The sequence below is a fragment of the Clytia hemisphaerica genome, unplaced genomic scaffold (assembly GCF_902728285.1).
Source record: "Clytia hemisphaerica strain Z4C2 unplaced genomic scaffold, Clytia hemisphaerica genome assembly, whole genome shotgun sequence".
NCBI lineage: Eukaryota > Metazoa > Cnidaria > Hydrozoa > Leptothecata > Clytiidae > Clytia > Clytia hemisphaerica.
The window spans coordinates 118,469-141,109 of record NW_027104030.1 but is presented as its reverse complement, the minus strand read 5'-3'; the positions used below and the strand labels follow the sequence as shown (position 1 = coordinate 141,109).

The 22,641-nt window shown below is 34.2% G+C and overlaps 1 protein-coding gene across 4 annotated transcripts in view; it reads right to left on the bottom strand.

Annotated features, from left to right (window-relative positions):
• Positions 1 to 9,502: 9,502 nt before the first annotated feature.
• LOC136811662 (titin homolog) overlaps positions 9,503 to 22,641 on the bottom strand; it is a 47,720-nt gene continuing 34,581 nt past the window's right edge. For 3 of the 4 annotated variants that reach the window (XM_067068288.1, XM_067068287.1, XM_067068289.1), the window contains 13 exons: positions 22,080 to 22,316; positions 21,339 to 21,575; positions 20,592 to 20,828; positions 19,850 to 20,086; positions 19,108 to 19,344; positions 18,367 to 18,603; positions 17,625 to 17,861; positions 17,269 to 17,328; positions 16,172 to 16,218; positions 15,909 to 15,987; positions 15,570 to 15,735; positions 15,011 to 15,203; positions 9,504 to 10,755 (listed from right to left, as the gene is read on the bottom strand). In XM_067068288.1, coding sequence (XP_066924389.1) covers positions 10,675 to 10,755; positions 15,011 to 15,203; positions 15,570 to 15,735; positions 15,909 to 15,987; positions 16,172 to 16,218; positions 17,269 to 17,328; positions 17,625 to 17,861; positions 18,367 to 18,603; positions 19,108 to 19,344; positions 19,850 to 20,086; positions 20,592 to 20,828; positions 21,339 to 21,575; positions 22,080 to 22,316 — 2,285 coding nt within the window. In that variant the 3' untranslated portion in view covers positions 9,504 to 10,674. Of the gene's footprint in view, positions 10,756 to 15,010; positions 15,204 to 15,569; positions 15,736 to 15,908; positions 15,988 to 16,171; positions 16,219 to 17,268; positions 17,329 to 17,624; positions 17,862 to 18,366; positions 18,604 to 19,107; positions 19,345 to 19,849; positions 20,087 to 20,591; positions 20,829 to 21,338; positions 21,576 to 22,079; positions 22,317 to 22,641 lie in introns of all 4 variants that reach the window. The other variant, XM_067068286.1, reaches the window with a different exon arrangement.

The following is a 22,641-nucleotide window of genomic DNA, read 5'->3' as shown; positions in this document are numbered from 1 at the left end:
CGTCAGTAAAAGTTAACTTTCTCGATCTTTGAACCAGCCACTTGGGTTTCCAGAGTAAGAGAGAGGAGATGACTTCTGTGGATGCACGAAGGCAATGACCAGCAAACTGAACACGTCTAGCCTTTAAGATGTTTGAGATAGGCTTAATCGAACCATAGATGGTGTTTTTAGTGGGATGATCGCGCCAGGAAAGATTTTTAACTCTTCTTAGAAGGCGTGTGTATGTTCCATCGAGTTGTTTTTCTAATCTACGTGTGAAGGACCACGTTTCCGAACCATAAAGAAGGATAGGCTCTATGGTGGATTCTAAAAATTTAATCTTAAGGTTAGAGTCAAGAAGAGAAGATGTCCAAATTTTGTGTAGTTTGTTACACCCACTCCAGGCAAGTGCTTTGCGAATCTTAAAATCTTTTTCAGATGACGAAATATAGGAGCCTAAGTATTTGTAATCGTCTAATTCCTTTAATTTGATTCCTGCAACAGTTCTGATACTTTCGGAAGGATCAATGGGATTGAGACTGAAAAACTCGGTTTTTGATTCGTTAAGATGTAAGCCTATGGAATTTGCAGCCGATTCTAGTGCATTTAGTAATTTTTGAGCGTCTGAAAGCTTAGAACTGGTTAGAGCTATATCATCAGCAAAGTCTGTATCAGTGAGATAAGTCGCTGGACTACGAGGCCCAAGTTTATGTTCAAGTAGAAAACCACATTATGAAATTTTATCAACAGAAACACGCATGATGTAATCTACAACTAAAATAAAAAGAAACGGGGCGAGGGTATCACCTTGCAAGATACCTGCTAAGATGGGAAAAGTATCAGTCTCGCCGTCTGTAGTCTGGATAGAAGATTTGGTGTCTGTATAAAGAAGCTTGATGGCATTAATGATTTTCAAGGGAATGCCATATAGTGAGAGGATATCAAACATTTTATCTCGATCAACTGAATCGAAAGCTTTTTTAAAGTCAACAAATACAAGTATAGCGTCGAGATTGAAATTCCTGGCTTCTTCAAGTATGCGACGAAGGGATAGGATTTGTGTTAGTGTGGAGCGCCCACTACGAAAACCATTTTGGTTTTTACGAAGAATGGGTTCGACTTTAGACCTAATCCTATTGAATAAAAGTTTGTTGTAAATCTTGGCTGCTATTGGAAGAAGAGATATACCACGATAGTTAGTAGCAAGAGTGAGGTCTCCCTTTTTCGGAACAGGAATGATATGAGATTTTAGCCAATGATTTGTGCAAACATTTTCTTCGAACGCGATATTACAGAGATTAAGAAGGAAACTGTGGAAGATTTCGTCTTTCCAGATAATAGGTGGGATGTTATCTGGACCGAAAGCTTTACAAGATTTAGTTTGGAAAGGACCTTTGTTAATTCTTTGAACCGTGAAAGGAGAAAGAGGAAATGTCCAAATGCGGAGATATTGTTCCCTGGGTAGAGAATTTATTTCAGGAGAATGGCTTTTTGCCAAGAAGATTTTTAAAATGATTGAGCCAATTATCTAGACGTTTCGCAGTGGGATCCGCCTTTTAATTGAATAGGGGGTTTCGAATTTTTCCACTAAGCTCTCTGACTAGGCTCCATGCATTTCGATGAGAGTTATGCGAGAAGTATTCAGACATGGAGTTTATCTTGCCGTTTATAAAGGATATTTCGGCTTCTAGGTAGGCCTCGTCAAGTTTAGCTTTACAAGAATCTAAATTTGCCTTTCGCCTGCGCGTAGGGACATTGTTGTATAGAGATGCTGCAAGTTGAGATTTTCTCTTGCTGCAATGACAGACGGGATGTCTTTCGAGTTTGAGATGTTTTCTTTTCTTTCCCTAGGAAGCTGCTCGAGAGCTATTTTTCAGTGGTTTCAATCAAACTGGAATAAGCATCTTCAATGTTGTCTTTATTTAGATCCTCAATGAAAAGATGAGAAAAGCGGTTATATACTTCGACAGTAAATCTGTTACGGATTTCAGGATTGAGAGAAGATTCCTTCCAATCGATTTTCTTCAGAGGGTGTGGCTGTTGTGTGTGTTTGATGCACGAAGGCTCAATTTGATATTTGAGGAAACAATACGATGATCAGAGCTAACAGTGGAGAATGAGGAATATGCCCTAGAGTCTTTAATACTATTCCTCCATTTTTTACGAAAGAGAATATAGTCAATTTAAGCTTTATGGCCATTTGGATATTGGAATGTCCAAAGGTGATTGGCACATTTCATGAAATAGTTATTTGAGGAGAAAAGGCCGTATTCATCAATCAGATCTAAGAGGTATTCGCCATTGCGATTAGTGTGCTTATTAAGGAGAAAGAGACATCGGGACATGCAAGCTGCGCATTAAAGTCACCCGCAATGCTTATGAAATTATGTCTTGGTCTATCGTCGATTACATTTTTAAGTTCCAAATAGAATTCCTCAACTTCCTCTTTGGGGGCGCTATTGTGTGGACTATAGACACAAATAACTGATAAAACTGGATTGCTTGAGAACTCAGCAATCAAAATTCTAGGCGTGATAGATTCTACCTTAATCAAGTTACTTTTAGCTTTGGAAGAAAGAAGAAGACCTACTCCTCCCACCGTAGCATTAACAGAGTTTTTGGTTGCTGAAGATGTAATAAGTTGAAAAGTAGAGTTTGAAGAATACATAAGGTTATCAGCAGGGTGAAAAATGCGATGTTCTTGGATTGCAATCATGTCTATGGAATTTTTAGACATTGAACGCACGAGCTCCTTTATTTGTGTAGGTCAATTCAAGGTTAGAACATTGAAAGTACTAATTTTCAAGAGATTGGTACATCTCAGTAATTTGTTTTGTTTTGGGTGATCAGGTTCTTTCTTGTCAGAAGAAATCCTCCCCAAGGAACTGGGGGTGAAGATCTCTCCATCATTGGATCCCGTTATGGTATCAAAGAGAGAAAAATGATCGATAAAATCAGGGGCTTGTCCGGGGATCAGGGCGTGTCCTGAAGGACTACCGATTGAACCCGGACCCTGGTGCTGTTTGGTGTAGAATCCATTATCTTTTCAATTGCTAAAATAGTATGTGCTGCGCAACGGCTACATACCCATTTTCTCATGGGTGGGGCAGTACTAAACTAACTCGAGAGATATCTCCTTAATTCAAGAACTAAGCAGAAGAGGGACAAAACCAGATTAACTATTAGATGCTAACTGCCTAGTGGCCCCTATCACTCTACCTGCAACAGAGTGAGATTTAAAAACTGGTTATATCCGAGTTTTCCTTCTCTTATTTGGACTGCCTTAACTGGGCTATGAGATGTTCCAACTACACCTATGGGAAAAGTGTTGAAATAGTTTAGTTAAAATATGATACATCATTTATATATACAGTTCTCAGTTCATTAATATATACAGGTAAAACAAAGTTATTATGTACAGGTTAACATTACGTCTTCACTAGTTTTATTAAACAGTACGATCTAACTGACTGTCTTATAAAACCCTAGTGTGTTGGCTCTGCGGGACAAGGGCGCCAGGCTTCAAAATAGAAGCATTCCTTGAGGAAGAATTAAAAGTCTTCCTGCATACCCAAACCAAACCATACCCATACCTTTTTAGTTAGCATGGGTGAGACCAGGCTCATGGGAGTTCGTCTAACTACGTAGACTTTTTTCTCATGAAAACCAATAGAACTGCACACTTTTTGAAACAGACTTTAGTCAAATTCCCTCAAAATGAAAAAGGAAAATATTTCTTTTTTAGCCAAAGGTTTTCTCATCCACCGCAAAGGCTTATAAACCATCAGAAATAGTTTAGTTAAAATATGATACATCATTTATATACACAGTTCTCAGTTCATTCATATATACAGGTAAAACAAAGTTATTATGTACAGGTTAACATTACGTCTTCACTAGTTTTATTAAACAGTACGATCTAACTGACTGTCTTATAAAACCCTAGTGTGTTGGCTCTGCGGGGCAAGGGCGCCAGGCTTCAAAATAGAAGCATTCCTTGAGGAAGACTTACAAGTCTTCCAACATACCCAAACCAAACCATACCCATACCTTTTTAGTTAGCATGGGTGAGACCAGGCTCATGGGAGCTCGTCTAACTACGTAGACTTTTTTCTCATGAAGACCAATAGAACTGCACACTTTTTGAAACAGACTTAGTCAAATTCCCTCAAAATGAAAAAGGAAAACATTTCTTTTGGCCAAAAGTTTTCTCATCCACCGCAAAGGCCATCAGAAGAATATTGCAGTCGAACGATTCAAAGAATGTATTTCATTTGTTCTTTATTTTACGTTGGCAATGAAAAATAGTTACATGTACAATTTATATCCAACATTACCCTCGAATATTTACTAGATAGTAAATAATTAAAATTTAAAAACATTAAAATATGGAACACAGTTTGCATGAACAATAGATTTTTGCTTTGGCGATTTTATTTATAAACTCTTCTAAGGAGTCAATATTATTGTATTCCAAAGGTAGTCTATTCCAAGCTTGACCAGCTCGGAAATCAAAAGAATTCAAACAAACTGTGTTCTTAGGGTGTGAAGTTTAATTTGAGCGCCTCTCCTAAGGGAGCGTCTCCAAATATTGTTTCATTTTTAAACGAAAATGAAACGAATGCTTCGTTTATGTTTCGTTTAGCTTTCGTTTTGACTTCGTTTCGACTTTGTTTCAGATAATGATGTCTGATTAACTTTAATACTTAAAAAAACAAGATAATTGAACTGAAAAAAAGAGAATATTTTGAAACGAATAGCGAAACGAAATAAATTTTTTCTCTGAATTTCATATAATTTCCATGTCATACAAAGCTTTTTAGAACTTTTAGCAATAGTCTGATTTTGTTACTGCAACAATAGATAGTTCTTACTTCCTCAAAATGCGTAATATTTTTTTCGATGTTTAAAGGGATTCAGTTTCTGAAGTTTCTTGCTTTCAAGCTTAACAAGTTTTCTAATATCTTTTGGCCTCGATTTAAGAATTCTTTTAAACCTGGTTCTGATAAAAATAAAAATTATGATAGAAGGCTGCGAAAGGAGGATCAAGAAGATCATACTTTCCGACATAACAACCCGAAACACTTTGCAAATTACTTCAATATAATTCATACGGGAATACCGTAGTTAATTACACCTGAGTTGGTAATTAATTACAAATTGAGTCGGTAACACCGTCAAGACCTGTTAAAATTGTTTCATTAATTATATCCCTGTTAAGATAGCCCCGAACAATAAGAAAAACATATTTCAGAAAAGTCTACATCATAAAATACGAAAGCAGACTTTAATTTGGATTGATCTTCAACCAAATCTTTCTGTTGAAAATAAAGTATATGCTTTTGTGAAATTAAACATGAACTCTTTGTCCTATCCGTTTCACAAAATTTTAATTGAGAAATTTCTCTAAACGAAATGAAACGAAAAAGAAAAAAGTTAGAGATAATATTAGATAATTATCTCTAAATTAGAGCTAATTATGCATTTCGTTTGAGCTTCGTTTGAACTTCGTTTGAGCTTCGTTTTAATTCGTTTCATGAAACAATTTGAAACGAAAAAATTGAAACAATATTTGGAGACGCTCCCTAAGTTGAGGACGTTTATTGGAATTTTTGTCCTCATTTTTATTTTCAGCTTCATCCGTGGCACTTTGGATGAATTCAATAAACTTCCACAAGCATAAGCTGAAGGTTTTGGGTATGAATTGACTCACATTTAGCATTCTTCAAAAGTTCGTTATAGTTAAGATTGAAGGAATTAAGCTTGGCCCTAAGGGCCCTGCAATGAGTTTCACGCAAAGGACTGTGAGCCAATTTGCTACAAAACTTCCAGATGAGAGGACAGTATTTAAAAGCAGACAAGATAAAACTGTTAACTAAAAAATCTGCTTGTTTTTGGTTCAAATAGGATCTAAATCTAAAAATTGTTTTAGTCTTCTGAGCAGCTTTATTACATATGTCCTGCACATGAGGATAAAAAGTGAGGCTGCTGTCAATAGACACTCCAAGTAGTTTCACATTCTCAGAAGACTTCAATAGTATATTCCCTACATCGATTTCTCATATTTGCATTTTTTTGTATCTGGAAAAAACACCTGAAACTTCTCTGGGTTAGCAACAAGGGAGTTGTGTCTAAACCAAGCTAGAATAATATCTAAATCGAGGATTAGAGCTTCAACGACTTCATCTAGTGATAAAGCACATTTGTGCAGAGCATTGTCATCAGCGAAGTTACCAAGGTCGTCTTAATTTACAAAGAAAAACAAATCATTGACAAAAATATTGAAGAGAATAAGGCCTAAAACAGATCCTTGAGGTACACCATATAGTAAAGGTAGCCAATTACTGAATGATGAACCAACCCTGACCCTATGCTTTATATTGTTTAAATAACTTTGCATGAAGGTGAGGCTACTATAATCCATTCCATATACATGTAGTTTAGCGATCAGAAGATCATGAGGTAAACAGTCAAAGGCTTTAGACAGATCCATCAGAATCGCTCTAATCTTTTCCGATTTAGACAAGGAGTTCTACCATTTTCGCAGCATGTTTAGTAAAGCACTCTGTGTGCTATACTTTTTGCGAAAACCACAGAGTCCATCCGAGAAAAAAGATTCTAGAAGGTCGTTTAGCTGATTTGAGATGAGTTTTTCAAAGATTTCTTATTGGGTAAGCCTGGCCGGCTCTGGAGGTTAAAATACACGTTTTCTGAACAAACTACGTATCCCAGTGACTTCTAACCCCTCTAAATTGACTCAGCACCATTGAAATATACTAATAAGTCTTTGGAAGGATATAGTGAATCTAAACCCTTTGCATAAATTTTTAGCAAAAGTATGTATCACATCTCATATATCTAAATAGTCATTGTATAGCAAGTAGTAGGCATATCATCGAAAAAGTAGTCATTGTATAGAGAGATGTTGGCAGAAAATCGCAAAAGTAGTCACTATTTAGCAGTAGTAGGTATTGTCTCGCTAATTTAAGAAATACCCTTAGAAATCATGGGGAAAAAGAGTAGGCATAACATTGCGGTTTGAAAATACATGGGGAAACCCTGAATTTTGAAAATTTTCAGAAACCACTATGCTGTAAAACCCTAAAAAAGAAATGTTACGAGGAAATAAAGCTGCTTTAGTATTGCTTGGAACAACTACACTTGATCCTCATTTAAAGGGAAATCTGGAACTTATGAAAATTTTGAATTAAAGGGATTCCCTTTTTAAAAATAAGAAAATAAAAAAGAACAGTTCTAGAGCAATTAGAAAGTTTTATTCCAAAATGAACAAATTATTTTGGTTTTTGTCTATTATAACATAAATTAAGGGATAATAATAAATTGAATATGAGAAAAAACAACTTGAAATTCCTTTCATACAAAACTAATATACCACGATCTACAGTGCGATGCTATAGCTACTTTCAATAAAGGAAAAATGAAATGGACAATTTGGCATTATATCGCATTTGAGGGTCAGAAAGATAATTAGGGTTAGGGTTAGGGTTAGGGTTAGGGTTAGGGTTAGGGTTAGGGTTAGGGTTAGGGTTAGGGTTAGGGTTAGGGTTAGGGTTAGGGTTAGGGTAGGGTTAGGGTTAGGGTTAGGGTTAGGGTTAGGGTTAGGGTTAGGGTTAGGGTTAGGGTTAGGGTTAGGGTTAGGGTTAGGTTAGGGTTTAGGGTTAGGGTTGGGTTAGGGTTAGGGTTAGGGTTAGGGTTAGGGTTAGTTTAGGGTTAGGGTTAGGGTTAGGGTTAGGGTTAGGGTTAGGGTTAGGGTTAGGGTTAGGGTTAGGGTTAGGGTTAGTTAGGGTTAGGGTTAGGGTTAGGGTTAGGGTTAGGGTTAGGGTTAGGGTTAGGGTTAGGGTTAGGGTTAGGGTTAGGGTTAGGGTTAGGGTTAGGGTTAGGGTTAGGGTTAGGGTTCGTTTAGGTTAGGGTATGTTTCCTGTAGGTATTGCATCGCATCCAGTAGTCTTTGTATCGTATCAAGTAGGTTTTGTATCGCCAAAGTCGGTATTGTAGCGCCATTGAAAAATGGCGCTATAATACCTACTAAAGTAGGCAACTTATCGCGGTAGGCTCTGTATCGTTTAACCACCTTCTGCGATGTTATACCTACTTCAAGGTAGGCATTGTAACGTTTTGTAGGCATTATATTGCTTTGTTTCATTATATTGCTCTTTTCATCTTTTTATCGCGTTAAAGTTATATTTTTTAGTAGGCATTGTAACATACCGTATATTTTTTTTGCGCTCGTTTTATGTACCGTATTTTATTTGAAAAGTAGTCATTGTAACTCCCTTTTTTAGATGTTTTGTTTCATTTGAGTTGTGCTTCAATCGATTTAAGTTAACAATTGCTTTAAAAATATGAATATCACCCTTTAATTAAGATTAGAGTCAATTTTTTTTTTTTTTTTGAAAAGGGTAAATTTTAGGGCAGAGGGTTTGTATCGGGGTATATAAGTTTAGCGTCATAATACCTATGGAAAGGGGAATTTTAAGTAGATCTTATATCGGAAATTGAGAAAAACTTTGCTTATTATGAGGATTCTTTTTTTAGGGTTAAGGATAGGGTTAGTGTTAGGATTAGGATTTGTTTCATAATGTCATCACGGTAGTAAATTTAGAACATCAATTTTTAATGTTGAGTAAATAATCTAACATCCTCTTTTGATGGTTTGGGTGATTTTATGATCGAAATATTCTTGTACGAAATTAATGGAGGAACAGTCTCCGAAAAACTCTCAGTCTTATTCTTCCTTTTCTTCTATAGGTTTAGATAATAGGGTTGTCTCTTGCCATGTCAATTTCGGTCTTAGATCTTCTAAAAAGTCAAAAATTGATCCAATTAAATCCATTTGTTTCCAACAAGTCTATACCAACTCTGATCTTCTGATCTACTGAGTACCAAACTTGATTAAGGCCAATGAAGTAATCAGCCTCTCCTTTCTACCCAAGAAGCAAGAAGAACCAAATAGAGAAAAGTCGAAGCACTATTATCAAAATTTTAGCTATGAGGCGTATTCTGGAAGAAATGTGAAAACTCAACAACGATACATATATTTTGCTTGTTGATATTAAGAAAGCCTTTGTTTCATATCTTGAGAAAAAATATTCGAAATTCTTAAGTTATACGATCCACCAGCTACAATTTTTTTGGCCATTAAAGCACTCTACATATGACTCGGATACTTTGATGTTTTTGCAGGAGTCCTTCAGGGTGATACTCTTGCTCCTTTCTTATCATAATTTTTTTTAAATTACGTTTTATTTAAGAAGTAATGCCTAATGTTGTATGTATTATAAATTCATATGATAGGGTAGATTTGTGGAGAAGCTAGACTTGGTGAAAGGTGTAAAATTCAGTGGTGAAAAATCAAGAAGAAGGTTCCCAGAACCCATCCCCCAGGGTCAGATAGCTCATTTACCAAGCTCTTTAAAACAAAAAACAGAATATCGATTTTCTATTAATGCAGAAGAATATTTTTGAGCACTTAGCAACGATAAAATCTGATAAAATACAATGAAATATTATCTCAGCAAAATAAAATATTAAAAAGTACGTTTTTTCTCTTGTTTTGCAAATAAAACATGTTTGATTAAAAAAATCATGTTTTATTAAAAAATATCAACATCAGTTAAGAAACATAAAGATAGGAATATGAACATATCACGCATACGCATTTCAATAAAGAAAAGCAACAAAGGGCATTCATAAAAAGTATTATTAAGAATCGAACGGCTTCTTTAACCTCATAATAACTTCAAATTACTAATGCGTATATCATCTGGTTTTTTGTATTTCTTTACAAATCCTTGTGGGGGTTAGGGTTAAGGGGAAAATGGCGAATTTCGCCTTAGAACTTTAGCTGGAGTTATTTTCATTTGAAGTTCTAGCTCACAACTTACTATTTTCATGTTTACAAGATGATACAACCTAGAGGACTCTCAGTCACAATTTCATTATAAAACTCAAGCTAAGTCAGTTTTCATAACTTCTCAATTAGTTAGGGTAAGATTTGACCTGGTATAGAGCCAAAGGGTTAAGAACTGTCGTGGTATGTACATAAACCTACCAAATGTAAGAAAAATTTCTATATGACCTACGTATATCTTTTTTTAAAACAGTGCTGAAATATGTGACATGAAATAATCAGTTAAGAACTGTCGCCTCAGGTGAGTTAGGGCGTGTCCAAACTTTTGAAAAACCCTAAATGGCAAAAAGTAAATAAATGGAACCCGTACCCAGGGAACCACTTAGTAACCTTTAAATGATCAATTATATGTAGTTTCAGGATCCGGTTTGTGACCTAACTAAATACTACCTCAAGATTCAATGATCAACATAAAAGTAAAAATTGGCGTCATAACCGGATGATATCATAAATCTTGAAAACATGATATCTTGAAAACTGTTAATTTTGAACTATGAACTAGGTCATTAAAATTTTAAATCTTTTGTTCAAAGTTAAATTTCAACGACATGCATTTTAGCTCCAAATTTGGTGAAGTTTTCAAGACGTCACGTTTTCAATTTACGACTTGATATTGGACTTAAATCACCTGTGGTGGTAAATACATAGAAATATCATATATAACATATAAAACCTGCCTATATGTCAGTACAGATCTTGTTTTACAAAATATGTGACATAAAATTACCATACATAAAATATATCTTTCACAGTATAGCGCATTTTCAATTAGCCATGGAGTTTTTAGTAATATCATCTGTCGTCTCAGGTGATTCTTTCAAATTGATAGGTCGAGCATAACGTGCCTAAGAAAAGAAAAGAATAAACTGTGAAAAAAAATTGATAAATATGAAAAAATAAGTTTGGAACCGGAAAATATAATGGAATGGAATGCATCGCTTCCTAGCACAAGTTCTATCGTTTGCCTGGATTGTAATTGGATTAATTAAGTACATCCTTAATTAGTTCCGCATTTATTAGTTCTTGCATAAAGTTATTCTTTTAAGGTAACCAGTTAGTGAAAGAATAGGATTAAGCCTTGCTTTCGAAAAAACCATTACGATATAAGCGAAGAATAGTGACACGACCATTTCAAACATTCGTGACATCTTTTAGAAAAGTTCAGTATCGCACTATATTATGTTTGATGTATTTTAAAAGAAAAAAACTTCTTTTTCAATCTTCACGGCGATCTTTGGTTTTACCACACGCAAGCAAGACATTTGCGTAGTTTCTCAAATTTCAAAGTATGGATGTTAGAAAATTGCAAAAGTATCTTTTATTTGGTTCAAAACAATGTCTCAATCGATGACATTTATTCACAACAATGCTCTTGGAACTCCTGCAAGAAAAATTATTTCCCAGTGATAATTTCTATTCTTAGTTGATTCCCAAAGATAAATATCCCGAATGAGGAAGAACTGGGGAGGATATATCCCTACCTAAAATCACTATTTGGAGAATTTAAATTTTGATGCCATTTCGTTCTTATGGGAGGAATGATGAAATTTATATAGTACAATGGTCGTAAACATATTTAGGGATTAAATGCACTGGTCAAATGTATGTAAGATTATTTTTGGCCATTTGGTATTTCAAAATGCAACCGCTAAAGGTACGCGTACAAGATCGCCGTGCTTATTCGTTTCTTTTCATTCAAATAGCTCCGAGGTTCAATGATTGAAGGTATGCTAGGTGTATCGGGTGCGCCAAGAAAAGTATACAAGTTTGTCAAGATGTCCTGAGCTTTAAGATAAAAGGTTTTAAATGATTCTATTTTTATTGATATCGAGCATGAAAGATTTCTCAAATCTAAGCTTTTTTCGCAAGGCTGCGGAAAATGGGAGTCTCGGTACGAGTGACGTAGATTTGAAAATCTAATTTTTCTACAAAGTATATCTAAACTAAAGTATATCTAAGTATATTTAAGCTAAAACTGTCTGAAATTGTTATATATGTGGCTATGTGATTGGTAAAAAGTCCACTAAACAGGCAGAAAAGATGTCCAGAGTATATTAAATAAAAAAAGAAGAATTGAATAACATTAAATTACATTATTTATTAAATTGTTGAATAAACGAACCTGTAAACAAGACTTAAAAGGATATCAAAGATCTTTTATTTGGCGACATGTATAGAGAGAAAGATTAAAGGGTTTTTGAAAAATGTTCAAAAGTTGAAGTTCTGAGGAAATCAATCTCTCAAGTTTTCAATTGTGAGATTTTAAGTGTTATAAATTGTAAAAATATGTCAGAGGAATATGAAAATAGTTCTAGTGATTCCTCTAGTACAACGATCAGTGACACTGAAGACAATTTCAATGAGCTGCAAGATCTGTGCGATGATTTCGCTGTGTTATTAATTCTCACCCAATAACTCAGCCTAGAAGAAGACTCGGAGGAATTTTTTGGCATTGATAGAGAAATCAGAAATCAGCGTAAATTAATATTTATGAGAAAGACACAGTCCTGTCTAATTATCAAATCCGTCTAGAGAAGAAAAAGAAGACAAGCAACAACATGAACATTTAACTGTAAATCTCGTTTAAAGCAGCTTTCCTCAAAATGATTCGAGCAAATGTAAAAGTTTTTCTCATCTTTAAGAACCTTCCCTTCAGATATGTTATAAAGCCATTTTTCGCAATCCCGTTTCATTTGGAAGTTGAAAAAATTTAAACTCTATATTCCTTTTCCATTTCTTTTTGTAACTGAAAGCTGAACAGTACCGAATCATTTTAAGTCTTGATAACTCTTGATAGATGAAGCCATAAGCACAAGAAGTACTAGTTTTGCAAGATAATGGGAAGGTGCCGTCCGACCTTTGGTGATTAGGCCCATAGAGGAGCTAAAACAGAGCTTAATGGGACTGAAAGCCAGGAAAAACCCAACTTTTTACGAATTATGTAACCCTTTATTGGAATATTTAACTTGAGGGTCGAGAAATTGTATTTAGCTGTTTTAACAACCCTTAGAGGGACTGGATTTAAAGTTCGTGATTTTTGCGATTCTCAGTGGGATTTTTAAGGTAAAAAAAGGGACACTCAAGGGCAGCATATACCTGTACCCTCTTTTTGCCTAGTACCTTCCCCAGGAACATAAGAAGCAAAGCAAAAGGGCATAATTTCTCTACTACTACTACTACTGCTACTGCTACTGCTACTGCTACTGCTACTGCTACTGCTACTGCTACTGCTGCTACTGCTACTGCTGCTACTGCTACTACTACCACTAATACTACTGCAAAAACACTTGTTTGAAAAAATAGAGAGAGTTTCTATCCTCAGTGTGTCGTCAGAATACATTAATTTTAAAAAATCAAAACAAAAAACACATTTTTCTTTTGGAACAATATTTCGACACTTACATTCCTTTTTCATGTACTTCTCCTTACTTGAAAAACGTATGTCGAAATATCGTTCTAAAAGAAAAATGTGTTTTCTGTTTTGATTTACTGCGTTCACACTTTATCTTGACTTATTATGTTTGACTTAATTTTAAAAAAGATTTTTTTCAAAAGGGGTCGTTTTTTGAAGCTTTTTTGTGAATTTTGAGACGAGATTGTGAAAAAAAGTAGAAGTTATCGGCTCTAGATAAACCTTATTTTTTGATTTTACCCCAACTTAAATGGCAATTTCTACATTTTAAAAAGATTAATGTATAACTTTTTTCTAGTTTTTAAGTTTTTAATTACTTTTTGTGTTTTGCAATTGAACGAAGTCATTACAAGAAATTCTGTAAACGCAGTTTTGTGCTAAATATCAAAATTGATACTTTGAGTAAGGTTTTGATGCAAAGTTTGATAATTGACTTTTGGGTAGAATCAACAAAGTCATAATATTTGAGAAAAAAGGGAAATTAACCCTCGAAAATTCATAACCACAAACGATTTGGAACTGCTCTAAAGTAGGTTGGAAGGGTAGAGTTTTACCTCTGAGTTTTAACGCTAGACTTAAGACTGAGGAGCTTAGGATCTGAGGATCCGAAAGTTCAAAAATGGTCCAATAAGGCTCAGAATATAACCTGGAAGTCTGCCAAAACCGCCAAAATTGAAATATTCGATTACATTCAAGAGATAGCCCAAAATCAACCCTCTCGCCCGAAGTTCAAAATTCGAAAAACGTGGAAATATGCAAAATTCTCAATTTATTTCGACTTTAATTGTATGTCCAGAGCCCAATTCTAAAAAGGACTTTTTGTTTCGTGATCCCTGAGTGCATTAAAAACATATTTGGAAAAAAGTTTTTCGGTGGTGTGGCCCTTTAAACAGTAGAATAGCCTTAAAAAGAATAGATTTTTCAACTGGTAACTGTAAAATGGATGATTTAAGTTCACTAAAGCTCAAACTTTGCGAAGAAAGTGAAATTTTCCATAAAACTACCAAATTTTTTGCTAAATAGCTAAAAACTCAACAAAAAAACATCCAATTCTCTAGTAAAACTCTCAAAATGCTACCATAACTCTACTTTGACTCCCTGATTTTGCGCCTTTTCTTAGATAATCTTTATATTTTTAGAGGCGGGGACAACTTTTAAGATGAATATTTACCAAAAAATGCAATTTTATCGATTTACCTTATTATTAACTTTTGTCTTATACACAAAAATTTGCGTTAGTCTTTCCTCTGAACAATGAAAAGACAATAAGTTAACAACTCTTATCCTAAAGCTCCAATATCTTGAAAAACTTGTATACTTTTTCTTGCCGCATCCGGTATGCTTAACATTTGGATCATTTTCAGTCCGGTGCTTATAAGTACAATGCTCATGAAAGGAAAAGATATATTCCTGATTTATTTGATATTATAGGTAGCAATTCGCCAAAAGGGCCGTGAAAGAAATATAATATGCATCGATCAAAATCTGGTTTCTAGTAGGTAGCTCCTATCGCAATTTTAACTAGCTTTAAAATATATTGAAAAGTAGCAATCATATCAGCTCTCTATTCAATTTGAGTAGTTTAAATCTTCCAGCTTGATTTAGATACAAACTATCAACATCCTAGCAAAAAGACACCTAAAAAATGGTATAAGAAAATCATTTCTAGTATTACAAAAGTAAATTACCTTCGATCTCCAGGTGAGATTTTTGGAGCTATAGCTATATCTCACTTCTGTGTTTTTGGGTATGTCTTTGGCCGCAAAAAAACACAAATATACTTTCTGGTCGACATGGATAACCTTTGGAAGAGCATTAATGTGTCTTGGAGGGCTATCGTTTATATATCTCCCTATCCTTGTTGATCGTGTTGCATCGAGACTAGAAAGATTGAAAACCAAAAGATAATTCCAGCACAATACTAACAGTTGTATATTCAATTCATTCAAATCAATGCTCGGTAAGATTTCTTTTCCTAATCTTGGTCGTAAATGAATTTATTTGTAGATTTCATTCCCTAAATTTGGTCTTGAAAGATAATGGACAGTATTTGGAGTTACACAGTGAAATTTCCTTTTCTAATCCTGGTTTTCAGAGTGATGAATCGGATTACCAGTTTTTCAATTTTCCCTAAAGTTTCAGGATCGTCTAATGTTGGGCCATGATTCTCAACCGTACTTGAAGACAAACAAAAATCAGCACATTAAGTATTATAATAGGTGTTTTAAGATTAGTTAATTCACTCACATATACTTCTTATTTTCGATCTGAACATCAAAGATATAGGAACCCAAGTCTTCTTGGTCATATTGTTCAATACGTAGGTTTCTTTCTGTGTCAGAAATGAGTTCACCTGGATACTCACAGATGAACTCACCCTTGACCAAGTCTTTCAATACATATACACCATAACCTTTAGAAAATGATAATATATACGTTAATCACAAATAGTTCCTTGGAAGTTTCAGAATAACTTCATATTCACGTGAGTCTGACCCGATACAAATCCTGAATACCATAATCAATTGAATGTTGAGGAGGAGCTACTTCATAACTTATGGCTAAATTTTTCTTCTTCAAAGTTACCTATGTATTCATCGATCCATAATTTGATCAAATACTCAGGATCTTCTTTGTTTCTGCAAACCTGTTGTGCAAGCGCGAACTAAAAAAGAAAGGAAACAAAAAAGATACCCTGACCATTTAAACACACTCCAACAAAAACTTTCAGGAACTAGAAACTTTTAGTATATCAATACTTTTTTAAAAGGTACATGGTTTTAGTGCTTATGTAAAGTGCGAAAGACAAATTCTAGTGCATATCATGGAAGTTTAGAAACTATTTTTACCTTGTTTTCCTCCAAAGAAACAGATTTCGATCTGGTATGATATGTATCTAAAAATTTAAAACTAATACTTCAATCGATTCGATAAGATATTTGCATGCGAGATCCTAAACTTAACATAGAATAGAGTGACTCTGTCGGATTGCATGCGTTAAAAGGTGATTACTACAAAGAGGCTCATTATATGATTCAAACTAACATATTTTAATAAATATTTATGATGTATTGAAATTGTTTTCTCTCATTAATATTCTTCTTGGTGCTGTTTTTTAATTAGTCACACTTTTTTATTATTTTTCTTTTGATTGAGAGCTTTTACAATGGCCCGAAGTGTCTCAAATTTTCGGTTATCCTATCTAGCATCATTTAGAAACATTAATTCAGCAATAAAACTGTTTTGACGCAAGTTATAAGCCGAAAACCACAAATCTGTTGGACGGAATCGTTCCGTCCAACATATATTTAACCCTAATCATTTCGTTTCTGAAATTACTTCAGTTGTTCTAACTTGTTTTGTTTGAAAGTTTAAGCCTAGCCGTTCAAAAAAGTATCTACTTGAAGGAAAATTTCAAACGCTATACGTGCTAAAATCGATAGCGGAAACCGTTCCGTCCAACAGATTGATAGGTAACTTTGTGAGGCTCTTACATAGAAGGCATTGTACCTAACAATGTAAATCTTGTTTCTCCTAGTAGGTAAAAGGTTAAGGTAAAAAAAAAACAATAACCGTTAGGTTTACATTTCTCTAACGATGCTCCAAGTGGTGCTAAAGTTAAGAGTTCAAAAAACACGTTCTATCGATTCCGTTCAACAGATATTTTAATAGGGCGTGGCACGAGCACTAAGCTCTAGCATGATTGTAAATTAAGCTATTTTGAAGGCTTTTACCTAGGTTTTCATCACAAATAAAAAATTATTTTCAGGTAGGTCTTCTGTTCGTCCCTAATTCACTTTAAGGTATCGAATTCTGTCCAACAGATTTGTTAATTAAAAAAACGGCACCTCTTAAAGAGTTATCCACCCTGACTATTAATAATTATCAACAATCTATATGATGTCATTACGGAAATATTGTTAGCAAAAATAAAGGAAATAGTTACCGTGTCCACTAGATAAAAATTTCATGGTCTCTTCCAAACCAAGCCAAGCTGTACTTGAAACTTTGTGATCATGAAAAAAAAAATGAAACAAAATGCACAAAGTCCACTAAATTTTCCGTTTACAGATTTCATAATAACGGAAAGTGTTTTTTTAATATTTAGTTAATCATTGTGAACAAATTTAGTACATGTCTTTGTAAAAAGGCAAAATTAGTTCCTGTATCGTACCCATCTTTACTGAAATTTTCTACATCCTCATTGTTCAATATATTATGAAGTTTTCGACCCGTTTTCAAAAACAGGATCTGCAATGAAAATAATCCGTCGAATAGAATTCATTATCAAGACTTTCTTACCGATTGTTTTCCCGTAACTACAAGGTGATGTTGTGGCAATAGGTGGACAAGAAAGACCATTTGATGAGGTGTGAACATTTGAAGGGATTGGAACAGCTTTTGTTTCTGTGTTGACCGGCGAAAATTTAGGTTGGGAACAATCTGAAGCTGCCACCAAAATAGGATTATTTAAATCTTTGCAATGCTCTTTGTCGTATGATGTTTCAACAGAAGTATTGCCGCAATCTCCTTCATCATCTAAAATCAATATTATATCAATATCAATATCAATATCGATTGAAAGTTTTTTTGAGTCCTTAGGAACAATGTCAATATTTGATACAATTGTTTTTGTTTTGTTAAGGGGTCAGTCACAAATCGATTTTAGGTTAGAAAAACGTCAATTGACGTTTTTAAAGTTAACCCACCCACCCAGCCCCCAAAACCAAGCCAAGCTGTACTTGAAACTTTGTGATCATGAAAAAAAAAAAGAAACAAAATGCACAAAGTCCACTAAATTTTCCGTTTACAGATTTCATAATAACGGAAAGTGTTTTTTTAATATTTAGTTAATCATTGTGAATAAATTTAGTACATGTCTTTGTAAAAAGGCAAAATTAGTTCCTATATTGTACCCATCTTTACTGAAATTTTCTACATCCTCATTGTTCAATATATTATGAAGTTTTCGACCCGTTTTCAAAAACAGGATCTGCAAAGAAAATAATCCGTCGAATAGAATTCATTATCAAGACTTTCTTACCGATTGTTTTCCCGTAACTACAAGGTGATGTTGTGGCAATAGGTGGACAAGAAAGACCATTTGATGAGGTGTGAACATTTGGAGGGATTGGAACAGCTTTTGTTTCTGTGTTGACAGGCGAAAATTTAGGTTGGGAACAATCTGAAGCTGCCACCAAAATAGGACTATTTAAATCTTTGCAATGCTCTTTGTCGTATGATGTTTTAACAAAAGTATTGCCGCAATCTCCTTCATCATCTAAAATCAATATTATATCAATTTCAATATCAATATCGATTGAAATTTTTTTTAAGTCCTTAGGAACAATGTCAATATTTGATACAATTGTTTTTGTTTTGTTAAGGGGACAGTCACAAATCGATTTTAGGTTAGAAAAACGTCAATTGACGTTTTTAAAGTTAACCCACCCACCCAGCCCCCAAAACCTAGCCAAGCTGTACTTGAAACTTTGTGATCATGAAAAAAAAAATGAAACAAAATGCACAAAGTCCACTAAATTTCCCGTTTACAGATTTCATAATAACGGAAAGTGTTTTTTTAATATTTAGTTAATCATTGTGAACAAATTTAGTACATGTCTTTTAAAAAGGCAAAATTAGTTCCTATATTGTACCCATCTTTACTGTAATTTTCTACATCCTCATTGTTCAATATATTATGAAGTTTTCGACCCGTTTTCAAAAACAGGATCTGCAAAGAAAATAATCCGTCGAATAGAATTCATTATCAAGACTTTCTTACCGATTGTTTTCCCGTAACTACAAGGTGATGTTGTGGCAATAGGTGGACAAGAAAGACCATTTGATGAGGTGTTAACATTTGAAGGGATTGGAACAGCTTTTGTTTCTGTGTTGACCGGCGAAAATTTAGGTTGGGAACAATCTGAAGCTGCCACCAAAATAGGATTATTTAAATCTTTGCAATGCTCTTTGTCGTATGATGTTTCAACAGAAGTATTGCCGCAATCTCCTTCATCATCTAAAATCAATATTATATCAATATCAATATCAATATCGATTGAAAGTTTTTTTGAGTCCTTAGGAACAATGTCAATATTTGATACAATTGTTTTTGTTTTGTTAAGGGGTCAGTCACAAATCGATTTTAGGTTAGAAAAACGTCAATTGACGTTTTTAAAGTTAACCCACCCACCCAGCCCCCAAAACCAAGCCAAGCTGTACTTGAAACTTTGTGATCATGAAAAAAAAAATGAAACAAAATGCACAAAGTCCACTAAATTTTCCGTTTACAGATTTCATAATAACGGAAAGTGTTTTTTTAATATTTAGTTAATCATTGTGAATAAATTTAGTACATGTCTTTGTAAAAAGACAAAATTAGTTCCTATATTGTACCCATCTTTACTGAAATTTTCTACATCCTCATTGTTCAATATATTATGAAGTTTTCGACCCGTTTTCAAAAACAGGATCTGCAAAGAAAATAATCCGTCGAATAGAATTCATTATCAAGACTTTCTTACCGATTGTTTTCCCGTAACTACAAGGTGATGTTGTGGCAATAGGTGGACAAGAAAGACCATTTGATGAGGTGTGAACATTTGGAGGGATTGGAACAGCTTTTGTTTCTGTGTTGACCGGCGAAAATTTAGGTTGGGAACAATCTGAAGCTGCCACCAAAATAGGACTATTTAAATCTTTGCAATGCTCTTTGTCGTATGATGTTTTAACAGAAGTATTGCCGCAATCTCCTTCATCGTCTAAAATCAATATTATATCAATTTCAATATCAATATCGATTGAAATTTTTTTTGAGTCCTTAGGAACAATGTCAATATTTGATACAATTGTTTTTGTTTTGTTAAGGGGTCAGTCACAAATCGATTTTAGGTTAGAAAAACGTCAATTGACGTTTTTAAAGTTAACCCACCCACCCAGCCCCGAAAACCAAGCCAAACTGTACTTAAAACTTTGTGATCATGAAAAAAAAAATGAAACAAAATGCACAAAGTCCACTAAATTTTCCGTTTACAGATTTCATAATAACGGAAAGTGGTTTTTTAATATTTAGTTAATCATTGTGAACAAATTTAGTACATGTCTTTGTAAAAAGGCAAAATTAGTTCCTATATTGTACCCATCTTTACTGTAATTTTCTACATCCTCATTGTTCAATATATTATGAAGTTTTCGACCCGTTTTCAAAAACAGGATCTGCAAAGAAAATAATCCGTCGAATAGAATTCATTATCAAGACTTTCTTACCGATTGTTTTCCCGTAACTACAAGGTGATGTTGTGGCAATAGGTGGACAAAAAAGACCATTTGATGAGGTGTGATCATTTGAAGGGATTGGAACAGCTTTTGTTTCTGTGTTGACCGGCGAAAATTTAGGTTGGGAACAATCTGAAGCTGCCACCAAAATAGGATTATTTAAATCTTTGCAATGCTCTTTGTCGTATGATGTTTCAACAGAAGTATTGCCGCAATCTCCTTCATCATCTAAAATCAATATTATATCAATATCAATATCAATATCGATTGAATTTTTTTTTGAGTCCTTAGGAACAATGTCAATATTTGATACAATTGTTTTTGTTTTGTTAAGGGGTCAGTCACAAATCGATTTTAGGTTAGAAAAACGTCAATTGACGTTTTTAAAGTTAACCCACCCACCCACCCAGCCCCCAAAACCAAGCCAAGCTGTACTTAAAACTTTGTGATCATGAAAAAAAAATGAAACAAAATGCACAAAGTCCACTAAATTTTCCGTTTACAGATTTCATAATAACGGAAAGTGTTTTTTTAATATTTAGTTAATCATTGTGAACAAATTTAGTACATGTCTTTGTGTAAAAAGGCAAAATTAGTTCCTATATTGTACCCATCTTTTCTGAAATTTTCTACATCCTCATTGTTCAATATATTATGAAGTTTTCGACCCGTTTTCAAAAACAGGATCTGCAAAGAAAATAATCCGTCGAATAGAATTCATTATCAAGACTTTCTTACCGATTGTTTTCCCGTAACTACAAGGTGATGATGTGGCAATAGGTGGACAAGAAAGACCATTTGATGAGATGTGAACATTTGAAGGGATTGGAACAGCTTTTGTTTCTGTGTTGACCGGCGAAAATTTAGGTTGGGAACAATCTGAAGCTGCCACCAAATTAGGATTATTTAAATCTTTGCAATGCTCTTTGTCGTATGATGTTTCAACAGAAGTATTGCCGCAATCTCCTTCATCATCTAGAATCAATATTATATCAATATCAATATCGATATCGATTGAAATTTTTTTTGAGTCCTTAGGAACAATGTCAATATTTGATACAATTAATTTTGTTTTGTTAAGGGGTCAGTCACAAATCGATTTTAGGTTAGACAAACGTCAATTGACGTTTTGAAAGTTAACCCACCCACCCAGCCCCCAAAACCAAGCCAAGCTGTACTTAAAACTTTGTGATCATGAAAAAAAAATGAAACAAAATGCACAAAGTCCACTAAATTTTCCGTTTACAGATTTCATAATAACGGAAAGTGGTTTTTTAATATTTTGTTAATCATTGTGAACAAATTTAGTACATGTCTTTGTAAAAAGGCAAAATTAGTTCCTATATTGTACCCATCTTTTCTGAAATTTTCTACATCCTCATTGTTCAATATATTATGAAGCTTTCGACCCGTTTTCAAAAACAGGATCTGCAAAGAAAATAATCCGTCGAATAGAATTCATTATCAAGACTTTCTTACCGATTGTTTTCCCGTAACTACAAGGTGATGTTGTGGCAATAGGTGGACAAGAAAGACCATTTGATGAGGTGTGAACATTTGAAGGGATTGGAACAGCTTTTGTTTCTGTGTTGACCGGCGAAAATTTAGGTTGGGAACAATCTGAAGCTGCCACCAAAATAGGATTATTTAAATCTTTGCAATGCTCTTTGTCGTATGATGTTTCAACAGAAGTATTGCCGCAATCTCCTTCATCATCTAAAATCAATATTATATCAATATCAATATCAATATCGATTGAAAGTTTTTTTGAGTCCTTAGGAACAATGTCAATATTTGATACAATTGTTTTTGTTTTGTTAAGGGGTCAGTCACAAATCGATTTTAGGTTAGAAAAACGTCAATTGACGTTTTTAAAGTTAACCCACCCACCCAGCCCCCAAAACGTCAAATACCTGAAATCTCTGAAAATCGATGAAAAACCCTTTTTATCATATTGCGTCATGTGCATACTCCACCCCTGTCTCACGAATCCTCCAACCAAATGTATTTCATTCCATTTAACTATGAAATATTCTTCAAT